This window comes from Galeopterus variegatus, unplaced genomic scaffold, assembly GCF_000696425.1.
Source record: "Galeopterus variegatus unplaced genomic scaffold, G_variegatus-3.0.2 Scaffold576, whole genome shotgun sequence".
Taxonomy (NCBI): domain Eukaryota; kingdom Metazoa; phylum Chordata; class Mammalia; order Dermoptera; family Cynocephalidae; genus Galeopterus; species Galeopterus variegatus.
This window is the reverse complement of record NW_007726687.1, coordinates 18,563-30,820: the sequence shown is the minus strand read 5'-3', so window position 1 is coordinate 30,820 and position 12,258 is coordinate 18,563. Positions and strand designations below refer to the sequence as shown.

At 41.2% G+C, this 12,258-nt stretch overlaps 1 protein-coding gene across 1 annotated transcript in view; it reads right to left on the bottom strand.

Moving 5' to 3' along the window:
• The window catches only part of TSFM (Ts translation elongation factor, mitochondrial), a 51,592-nt gene extending 40,963 nt beyond the window's left edge, over positions 1–10,629 (bottom strand). Inside the window, exons 1-5 of the mRNA XM_008570157.1 lie at positions 10,561–10,629; positions 10,123–10,296; positions 9,381–9,509; positions 8,356–8,478; positions 3,737–3,824 (exon numbers count right to left, since the gene is read on the bottom strand). Coding sequence (XP_008568379.1) covers positions 3,737–3,824; positions 8,356–8,478; positions 9,381–9,509; positions 10,123–10,296; positions 10,561–10,617 — 571 coding nt within the window. The 5' untranslated portion in view covers positions 10,618–10,629. The remainder of the gene's footprint in view (positions 1–3,736; positions 3,825–8,355; positions 8,479–9,380; positions 9,510–10,122; positions 10,297–10,560) is intronic.
• Between the last annotated feature and the right edge of the window lie 1,629 nt (positions 10,630–12,258).

Genomic DNA, 12,258 nt, shown 5'->3' with positions numbered 1-12,258 from the left:
GAGGCAATGTTGAGTGAGCTCTCTAACAGGACCACTGTAATTCCTGTTTCTGACAAAAGACTGTCAAAATATGCCTTACAGTTCTCCAGTACCCACCCAGCCACCCACACCCCATTATTCAAAAGAGAAATATGGCCATGTGTTATTAATTTCAGTAAACGAGGTCAGAAGCAGTGTGCGTACCACTGCAGAGAGCCTTCAAAGCATTCTACAGACACAAACAAATGAACCTACTTTTTCCAGACAACTCTTAAGTTTGAATCAATAATCCCTCCAGAGGAATCCACGTAGTCTAAGTACTGTACTCTAACAGGGAAAGTTCCAGGGTAAAAGCACAGTCCAAAGTGCCCCAAGGCAAAAGCATAACAAGAGAGTTCTATGTCATAGAAGGAGTAAGATGAAAAGTGTGAGGTAGAAATTAGAGGGACACCATAATAAATCTATATTGAAGGGAACAGCAGAATAATTATTGATGCCTGTTCTCTCAGACACTGTCAGTCACATAAAGTCCACCTGTTGTTTTCTAAAACCTGTCACAAGTAAGGCACGAGAGATAATGCAAACAAGGAAAAAATTCTACTCTCTTTATTATATAATTATTTTATTTAATAATTTTACCCATGAAGTATATAATTACAAACTCAAATGAAAAACAAATTTTGAGTTTGAAGAGGCTTAAGAAATAACTTCTTTTTGTAATGATGTCCAGAGCTACAAATAAACATCTCCTCCTGGGATACAAGTCTCTGGCTAAGCCTCTGCTTCTTCACTTTCTCCACATTCAAACCGCACAAAGTCTACTACAGCCACTCCCTGGGGCTGCACATACTGTCCCAATGTGATGGAGGGATCCAGCAAGTATGGTTGGGACAGCATCTTGGTTTCTGCCTCTCCCCCAGGCTCATCATCCAGGGAGCCAACAGAGAGAGGGGCCATGCCCACCACATGCTGCCCAAGGCGGCGGCCAAGGTCTTCAAGGTTTGCATTCCGCTCAGATGTCTCGCAGATGACCAGGGCCCCATACTTCCCCAGCACCAGGTTGTGGAGTGAAGGACTGTGCACTGCTCCATGGACATAAGAGCCAACGTAGAACCCAGATGGCACCTTCACCCATGCAGCTCGTTTAAGGATCATGTTTTCTCCCAGCTTCCCTATAAAAAAAGCAAAAACAAAAACCCAACACGCCACCAGAATATAATGGCTGTGGTGATACCAATATATGCACAGAAGAGGCCAAGTTTAGAAGACAGACTTCTGTATTTACTCTGGATTTGCAATAAGGAGAGATACCATTTTCAGTTTTTGTTTAAAGAGGAAAAGGGGTATGTGGGGAGAGGGTAGGGGTGGGGAAAATGGGGAGCACCTTTCTGGAGCACCAACAATGTGCCAAGCACTCTGGTATTTAAAAACATGGGCTAAAAAAAAAAAGGGCTGAGCCCGTGGCGCACTCGGGAGAGTGCGGCGCTGGGAGCACAGGAGCGCTCCCGCCGCGGGTTTGGATCCTATATAGGGATGACCGGTGCGCTCACAGCACTCACTGGCTGAGCACAGTGCAGCCAGTCTCAAAAAGGACGAAAAAATAAATTTTAAAAAAATAAAAATAAATAAATAAAATAAAAACATGGGCTATGGTGTCATAAAGGCTCAGGTCTCAGTTCTGACTCTTACTGGCTATGTGACCTTGGTTGGGCAAGTGACTTAATGACATAACCTCATTTACTAATTTATCAAGTCTTAGTTTCCTCATCTATAAAATGGAGATGATACCACCTACCTTTCAAGGTTATCAAGAAAAACAGATAATACATGTAGAAGCAATTGTTACGGTATCTGACACATAGTGAGCACTAAAATGCTAGCTGTTATTATTACATTAATCTTAGGCTTAGAAAGCTCAAGTAACCCACCCAATCATACATGGCAGAGCTGGAATTAAAACTCAGCTCTGACTCCAAAGCAATTAAGTGCTTTTTCCCACCAAATTACCATCCCTCCCAAATACCGCCTTAATGGACACAGACAACTCCTAATCACCCATTGTATCAGGACAAAGTCCAAAACTAAAAGTCCCACAAAATCCAAAACCTCACATCATCTGATAGTTTCAACTTCCTCTCATCAAAATAAAAAGATAACATTTTCAGAGTCGTTTATGAGAAGCAAAAACAGATTCCAGTTTTTCCCCTTTCTCTCAGGATGCCATTCCCTTCTAACAAAAGTCCAAATAAGCCAAAAGGTACGAAGGGGTGGGAGAATAAACAAAGGGGTCTGGATAAATATGCCTGCATTGGTCATAGTTATGCCTGCACATAGTCATAGTGCCCCACACAGGGCCGGCCCGGTGGCGCACTCGGTAGAGTGCAGCACTTGGGAGCGTGGCGGTGCTCCCGCCGAGGGTTTGGATCCCATATAGAGACCGGTCCGCTCACTGGTTGAGCGTGGTGCGGGCGCGACACCAAGGGTTGCGATCCCATTGCCAGTCGCGGTACGGGCGCAACACCTAGGGTTACGATCCCGTTACCAGTCACGAAAAAAGACAAAAAGGAAAAAAATAAAAAATAAAAATAAAAGCTAGGGTTGCGATCCCGTTACCAGTCACGAAAAAAGACAAAAAGGAAAAAAATAAAAAATAAAAATAAAAGTCATGAAAAGGGAGAATCCAGAAATCAAAACAAATTTTAAAATAGCTCAAAGCATCTACCCAATAGTTAATTCCCAGAAACTGATGAGACTGAAACACCCAGTTCTTCCAGAATTTCTTAATAAGACCATACATAGCTGTCTGCTGGTTTGTCATCCATGACTCACTGAAATATCACACGTATTACGAGATGACCCAATAAACACAGAATTGATGACTTCAGTGGAAACTTCAGATGAGCAGTAAATTCCCAGCAAACTCCAACCCCAGCCGTACTTCCCTCTCTCCATCAAGCACACACAGGAAGAAAGTTAAATCCCCATTAGTCCAACCATAATGATCCAGATACGGTTCCTATAGCCAGCGGGCTCTAAAAGAATGTACCTTCACAAATTCAGAACCGTATATTTTGAAAAGAGAAATCAAATTCCTAAAACTAACGGCCCTATATTTTCCTGGATCCCTTTATAAAGAAGACAAAACGACCCTTAACATAGTATTTTTCCCTATTGCATATACAGATGTAGTCAACTGGAAGTCAAAGGGCCATCTCTGCCTAAAGACACACTTTGTTTTGTCAGCACAGTGATGAAAATCATTTTAATTAGTTGCAAACAGCTAAAAACCTAAAATGTTTGCACATAAATCTAAATTTTTTTTTATTGGACCATAATTGATTATACATACTTTGGGGGTTCAATGTTGACACATGTTGATCAAATCAATATTACTAGTATATATATTGTTACAAATTGTACTTATTCTTTATGCCCCTTGTCCAATCTCTCCCTATCCTCCTCTCCCTCCCCCTCCCACCACTAATAACCCTAGATTTCTTCTACACTGGGACTCCATTTCCCCCAATATAACAATTGGCTAGAGCTTGGTAGTGGCACTCCCTTCAGCAGAGTATGAGCTCTTCAGGATGCCTGCTGCTCCCTAACATCTAATACACAACCCACTTCTCACATTCATACTGTCTGACCCTTGTAGGTACATGAGCTTACAATTCTTGATTTAGCTTTGAGGAACAGCAAAGATACCAAGAGATCCAATCCTTAATTTCCAGTTTCCAGAATTCTTACAAATACTCACCAACTGCTAAGGCCAACTGATCCTTCAGAGAGCCTTCTTTGTCAGGCCCAGCTGGAAGTCCAGAAAGCTCAGAGGAATTCAGAAAGCCCTAAGTGCACAAAGCAAACAAATATGAACCAGTTCCACACTATCCAAATTATCTAAAGAATAGGCAAAAATAGCCTATTTCTAAGAAAATGACTTAAGACAACTAAGTATAATTTGGTGATATTTTCATTAAGCCAAGGATATTAAAAATTGGTAACAGTTCCATTTTCACAAATATTTTATTCTATCACTGCACCACCTCCAATTCCATTCCACTCCTTCTCCAGTCTAACTTCTTAAATGTAATTTTCTAGAAATCAGAAACAATATTTTCATACAATCATAAAATGTTAAAGCTAGGAGACTTGCAAATTGTTGGTGGGAATGCAAAATGGTGCAAATCCAATGTAGGGGAATTGGACAATATTTAATAAAGCTGCATATGCACTTATTTTTTGATCTTACAATCCTATTTCTAGGAATCTACCTTGATGATACACTTCCAACAATACGAAAGTGCATATGCACAAGATTAATCATTGAGCAATTATTTCTAATCATAAAATTTTGTAACACCCTAAATGCCCAAACACAGGCGGAAGGAGACTGGTTGAATAAACAATGGCACATCCACACAACAGAATACTAAGCATCTGGAAAAAAGATTTCCATGAGCTGCTATGGAGTATTTTCAGGATATATTATTATGCAAAAAAATCAAATTAATGGTGTATACACATACCACCATTTATGTAAGAAAGAAGTATTTGTATAAATATGCTTACTTTTGCAAGAAGAAATACTGAAAGGATAACCACAATCCAATGAAGTTGGTTATCTACAGGAATGGAATAGAATGGAGTAGAAGGCAGAGAAGAGGGTACCTTTCTTTTTTAGATAGTTTTAACTTTTGGAATTTCGTTAATATTCATTTTTGAATACGTTAATGTTTAACATATTCAAAATAAAATTAAATCAACAAAGACTTAGGGTGAAAACGAAAACTGACTAAACAGAAACATAAGACTCTAACTGTATTTCAAATGAATAACATAACCTCACAAAGGAAAACAAAAAATCCAAATAATTTTCAGTACAGTCCCTTGACCACATAACTTCAATGTAAAGACAAAAAGAACTAAAGAAATCTTGAACTTCTTAGTAGGTTTGTTATCTGTGGTAATTGGATGTAGCAACTCTGAAACAATTTTGTATATACTGTAACATCGAGTAAATATAGTAGAAATAAGTAAACATATTAAAGTTATTGGGAGCCGGTGTTCTCAATATGAAAGGAAAATACAAATATAGAATGGTGGAAGGAAAGGAAAAACCTTATGGTACTGCATTAGAACTTAAAAGATAAGGGCTGGCCCTTGGCTCACTCGGGAGAGTGCGGTGCTGATAACACCAAGGCCACGGGTTCGGATTTTATATAGGGATGGCCGGTTAGCTCACTGGGTGACCATGGTGCTGACAACACCAAGACAAGGGTTAAGATCTCCTTACCAGTCATCTTTAAAAAAAAAAAAAAACCAAAAACTTAAAAGATACGCAGACACATACATACTCATAGCTCTGTCTGCTCAAAGAACAGAGAAACAATGACATCACAGTAGAAATAAGCCTATCTAATGCCCAGATCTTGGTTTCAAAAAACCATTCCCCCACTAAAAAAGACCAGGACTCCTCGGAGAAGTGGCCAATTTCATGGTTTGGGCAAGTATGACATAATTCCAGAATATCTTCTTATGCTAAAATGTAAGGAAATACTCAGAAAACAATAAGGACATATCAAAAGGACACTACAGCCCGCATGCACAGGCTCAGCTTCCACAGGTCAAATCCACAGATAATTTGGGCATCAAAATGAGTAATGGATTTTATAATGAATTGTAATCTATTGTATAAAATAAGAATCCATGAGTCAATGTTGATACTAAGTAAAGGGGGAAGGGAAATGTCTTTCTAACAGTAAAATGCCAATTAATAAAACAAATAGTTACGCGTCACTTAAGAACAGGAATAAACTCTGAGAAATGCATCATCAGGCAATTTCATAAAGTGTACACAAACGTAGATGGTATTGCCATCTACAATCCTGATATATATGGTATAGCCATTATAATCTTATGGGACCGCCACTGTATATGCGGTCCTTCATTGACTGAAATGTCATTACATCATGACTGTACACATAAAAGAAATTATAAGAGAAAAATGGGCCGGCCTGTGGCTCACTTGGGAGAGTGTGGTGCTGATAACACCAAGGCCACGGGTTCGGATCCCTACATGGGTGTTTTAATCCGTTTTGTGTTGCTATAACAGAAATACCTGAGACTGGGTAATTTATAAAGAAGAGAGGCTTATTTGGCTTACGATTCTGGGACAGCTGCGTCTGGCACGGGCCTCAGGCTACTTCTACTCATGGCAGAAAGTGGCAGGGAGCCAGTGAGTACAAGCAGATCAGATGGCCAGAGGAAGCGAGAGAGAGAGACAAGGTGCCAGGGTCTTTTTAAGCAACGAGCTCTCGCGGGAACTAATAGAGCGAGAACTCATTCATTATCTCCCCTCCCCCAGGAAGAGCATTAATCCATCCATGAAGGATCTGCCCCCATGACTCAATCAGTTTCCAACACTGCCACATTGGGGATCAAATTTCCAAATGAATTTTGGAGGGGACAACACATCCAAACTCCATCAATAGGGATGGTCGGTTAGCCCAATTGGGAGAGCATGGTGCTGACAACACCAAGTCAAGGGTTAAGATCCCCTTACCAGCCATCTTTTTATAAAAAAAAAAAGAGAGAGAGAGAAAAACAACCATTATGCAACAATCATGGTAATAGCTGATCTTGATAAAAATCACCAATGAATGCTAAAACTTGCAGAGAATCATCAATGGATTCTAAAAGTAGGCAAAAGTTTTTTGGGGGAACTGGATGTTTACACAGCCACAAAGAATCTTCCACACAGATTAATTGCTAATTACGAAGAGGAACATGGCAACTTCACAGTGAAGAAACCTGCCAAATATTACCTTAACGAAGAGATCAAAATTAGCATCATCAATAATGGGACCAACAGTCATCATGTGCCTCCTCATGTGATGTTCTGAGAAAAATACTATTTAATATTCCTATAAAAATCCATATACTGAGCATAATTATGAAGAAACCTCAGATAAACCCAAGCTGAAGGATGTTCTACAAAACTGCCTTGTACTCTTCCAAAATGCCAATGTAATGAAACACACAAAAAAGGCTGAGGAACAAAGAAAAAAGGCTAAACAGACATGACAACTAAATGCAACACATGATACTAGATTGGATCCTAGATCAGAAGGAAAATTGCTAGCTGGCAAAATATGAATACTCATATATACTGAGTATTATATAAATAAAAATATAAAAATATTGTATCAAATGTTAAAATTCCTAAATGTAGTCACTATACTGTGGTTATTTAAGAGAATGTCCTTGTTTTTAGGAGATACATGCTGAAGGAATAAATAATCCTGATGTCCACAACATACAAATTGATTTTAAAAAAAATAGCAGTGATAGTATGTATATAAAAAGTGGTAAAGCAAATGCAGCAAAATGTTAACAAATGGTGAATTTGGATGAAGAGTACACTGGAATTTATTGCAGAATACTAGCAACTTTTCTGTAAATTTGAATTTTTTACAAAATAAAAGTTAAAAAATTTAAACTAAAAACCAAAAGAGATAAAAATAAATAAACAAAGCTAAAAGGGACCAAAGTCCCTTGTTACAAATAATCAAACAGAGGCCCAAGAAAGTAAGTGAATGGCTCAGGGTTACAAATGCAGTCACTGGCAAAATCAAGATTAGAATTTCTAGTTCAAGTGACTCTTCTACTCAACACAATTCTAAAAAATAATCAACACAGTTTTCAACATAATATGACTATTAAATGCCAGTAATAATTAACATTTACCATGGGCTCTCAAGAGGATAAACGAGAAAAAAGGTGGGAATAAGCACACAAAAAAAGGGAGTGATTGGTTCATTTTTGCCTTGATAATAAGGCTGAATCAAAGGCAAACATATAATTCCTTCTTTGACCCTCCTATGGACAAAATATGCTTATTCTCCTAAGTTACCTTCTCCACTTTTTCTATTCAGAAATCTTTTCCTCAGGTCATTCCAGATTTCTGAACAGGAAGCCTCAGGTGGCTTCACTTGGTTTGGCTGACTCCAGCCCATTGGCATTCATTCAGCAAAGATTTATTAAGCCCCAACTAAAAGCTGAGCCGAATTCTCTTTCACCAGAACTATAATAGTGAAAAGACAGATTCCGTGCCTCATGAAGCTTACATTCTATTGGGGAAGACACACAATATACAAATAAGTAAAAATGTAATATATAACCACTATAATAAAAAAAAATTAAATGAAGCAGAATAAGGGGATAAAACAACAGGAGAAAGGGGACTCCTCCAAGGAGACAACACTTAAGCAGAGATGTGAAGTAACAGAATGAAACATGAGAATGACTGGGAAAAAGGAACAGCAAAGACCATAAGGGGTGACAAATTCAGCACGCTGGAGATACCCCCAAACTCACTTTACTGTACGTGGAGAGTTGATCCTTTAGGCTCTGACAATGCAACATGGTTCCCAGGGCTACTTGCTGAACCAATTGTTGAAATTTTAAATTTCTGGAAACAAAATCTGTCTCACAGTTTACCTGTGGGAACAAATTGATGTTGCAGTTTACTGACAGTTTCCAAAAGTGCCTTAGGTTGGAGAATAAACCAAAATATCAACAGAACAAGCTGAGGACTGAACACAAAAAAATGACCCCAGAATTTTAAAGCTACAGTTCCTCTCCTATCTTGAGGCCAGAAACTGAATTAAATGATTCCTGCTGTGCCAGTGAGTTAGCAATAGCCTTCACATTCGGAAGATGGTTCCATAATGTCCTGAAGGACTTACAAGTTTACCACTTGCCTGTGGCTGCACACGATAATCACCTCATTCTCCAGCATCCTCCAACTCCAAACCACTTTGTTATTGCCTTGTTTATTTACTTCTCTCACTCTAATCCACGTCTGATTCTTCACCAATTATGGCCTCCAAACCTCCTCTAAAACAGCTACTCTCTGTCCATCAACTAATTAATTAATTACTAGCTTTAAAATCTAACTGTTGCAAGAAACAATCATGACAAGATGTAAGGCTGCACTAGACCCAGTTAGGAGTAATATTCTAGACTGCTAGGCCATTTCTCATCAACACGCCTGTGCATTTCTATATGTAAATGAATCTACAGCTAATAACTGAGGTTTGACAACTACCCTTTATGGTTCTCAAACAGACCTCTTCTTTAAGAATGCAAAGGGTTGGGCCGGGCCTGGCTCACTTGGGAGAGTGTGGTGCTGATAACACCAAGGCCACAGGTTTGGATCCCACATAGGGATAGCCAGTTGGATCACTTGGAAGAGCGTGGTGCTGACAACACCAAGTCAAGGGTTAAGATTCCCTTACCGGTCACCTTTAAAAAAAAAAAAAAAGAATGCAAAGGGTCTACCACAGGCCTTAGACTCAAGAAACGGCTGTTCCTGGTATCTGGAATTTCCAACAACTCACCTCTACTAATACAGTTGTGTTTCCTTCCTGCAGCAGCCCAATCAGGCCTTCTTTAGTCTTTCTCCCATGGAGCTTGGCAGCTTTGCTCCAGCCCTCCTTCTGGGCCTCCTTGTGGAGCCAGATCTCTGCCTAGAAATTGAAAAGAAAAAGAGCAGATAACAAAGTCACAGAATTTAGAACTGAATGGGGCTCCAAGATATGTTTAGGTTCCCTGATTCTTTCTGCTTTCCCTAAATTCTATAGTAGAAACTAAAGTAATATATCATTTACTGGCAGTCTTACCACTAAATGACAAATACCATACATTGTAACTGGTGGTTTGGAAAAGTTTAGTCTTCACAACAACCCATGGGGCAGACAGTATTTTTCATTATAGAGACAAGAATGACACAATTTTGAAAGATTAAGATGTCCAAGGTCACAGGGTTGGTGTGAGAGCACCACGATTAGAGTCCTGGTGGGTCTTACTCCAAAACTCACACAAACTCTTTCAGCTCTAAGCAACAGGAAACATCATAGCCGTCTTGCATGGTACACGGTTTGTAAACCTTGGGATCCTGAATCAACTGCTTCCAAATAAGACAACGTCAAAGGCTAAAGTTGTCATTTAAGCCAGAATCCCATCTAAGGCTCTGCCATTATAGATCACTGGGCAGCAGATCTGACTTCTACGCTCCCCAGAATGGCCTCCCCAAGAGTCTGGTGTCTGGCCCTAGTACCCCGCCCTGCACCCCCTCCCCACCTGTTTGAGATCCCCGCCACAAGTCTCCAGAGCTTTCTTGCAGTTTATAAAGGAGTAGCCTGTTTTCCGCCGCAGCTTCATGAGGAGCTCCTTCCTGGAGGCCGAGGAAGACAGCCAGGGACCAACGTGAAAAGTGTGCCAAGGTCTGGGAGACAGAAGCAGAAGGGACCCCGCCTGGAGGGAGTAAGAAGAAAGGGATGAGAAGCAGGAAGCAGCGACGAACTCCGGGGGGCGGAGAACACATGGGCCGGGAGGTGATCTCAGGGTTTTGGAGGTATGGAAAGCAGGGCAAGGAGGCCGGACTGCGAAGCGACACTGCAGTCGGGGAAGGATGGGAAGGAGTGGAACGGGGGTCGGGGGAGGGAAGGAAAGGGTGCGCTCCAACGCACGGGACAGCTGCAAGGAAGGCAGGTCGGTGCTGGGGCCAGGACCCCTCACCGGGCGGCTCCCAGTCCCCGCGACCAGGCAGAGGCGAAGCGACCGCAACAGCGACATCTCTCCCGCCGCCGTACACTCCAGCCGGCTGGCGCACCGGGGAGGCTACGGGCCTACGGCGTGGCGGAAGGGCCAAAACTCTCCCCGGAACGCGCCAAACAGGATAGCACCACCTGCTGGCCGAAGGGACATAGTCCCCTCCCCTATTTGGCTTATGAGACTACATTTCGCACGGGAATCACCCGCCACAGGTACAATAATGGAAACCAAGAGATGAAGTTGTCTGTCACAAAATACCAATATAAGACAAGTAGGTAACACTTTATGTTTTTTATTTCCAATGCGCTTTCATATTCATTATCCATTAATGACTTGGGACAAAATTGTGAGGGAGATGGGTGGGTTCAGAAATTTGCCCAAGGTCACCTAAAGAGGTAGAGATGGAGTCCCTTCAACGAACTGAGTAAATATTTGTTGAATGAACAAAGTATTTGTTGAACACCTACTGTGTGCCAGGAACTGTGCTAGGCTTCAGGGAATTAGAGTTGAGTAAACCACAGCCCTATCCTCCAAGGTAATCTAGTGTGAGAAAACAAAGATCAGACAAAAGTCCACATGAGACAGAGTAAGGTCCTGTAAGATGAACAAACAGGGTCTCAGGGAGAAAGAAAGCACATCCAAACAACAGGCTCAGGAATAGCTTTTTTCAGGAAAGAAGTAAAGAGTAATGAATATTTTGACAGGTAGCAATAGCCCTTCCAGACAGGCGATCTTCATAAGGAGTGGATGAAGAAGTAAGAAATCTTGGTGTGGGTTTAGAGAAGAAAGAGTAGACCTTCTGTAATTTGACCAGTGGCCCAATACATGTAGGAAAGGAGTAGGAAATGAAGTAGAAAGGTAATTTGGGATCATATGAGGATATACTGAGTACCAAACAGAGGAGCTTATTCTTGTTTATATAGGCAGTGAAGCTAATCAGAGCGGATTTTGGAAGATCGCAGAGTGTGCAGAATTGAAGGAGAGAGAATGGCAGCAAAGAGTCCAGAGGAGGTGACTATGTGCCTAAGCAGTAAGTAAAGAGAGCCCCAACTAGAAGTGCCACAGTGTGAAGAGAAAATAGGTGAAGGCAAAACACATTAGGAAAGAAGGACTGATGGAGCTTGAAAAACTAAAGAAAAAGCAAAGATGAGAAGAGCCTAGTAGTCAGTCCAGTATTCTTTTTGCATGGCACATATTTTGTCATCAGGTCTCCAATTCCAAAAAGGATGAAGAAGCTGTGGTCCAAAGGACAGCTCTGCTGCCCATCCCCAGCTTCAAGGCTGGGAGGAGGACTTGACCCAGTTAGAGCCAGGGTCCTACCAGACTATTGTCTCTAGAAGCAAGACACAGTGGCATGGGGCTGCTTCCTTTTCAGCCCCCCTGGCAAAAACTGAGTACTTTGGATGCAGAAAAGATCTTTAATGCTCATTTCTTTCCCTTTAAAAAATTCCATAGAATTTAGTTTTTAAAAAAAAATCTATTCCGGGCCGGCCCGTGGCTCACTCGGGAGAGTGCGGTGCTGATAACACCAAGGCCCCGGTAAAAAAAATCTATTCTGGGGCCGGCCCATGGCTCACTCGGTAGAGTGTGGTGCTGGCAATACCAAGGCCCCGGGTTCGGATCCCATATAGGGATGGCCGGTTGCTCACTGGCTGAGCGTGG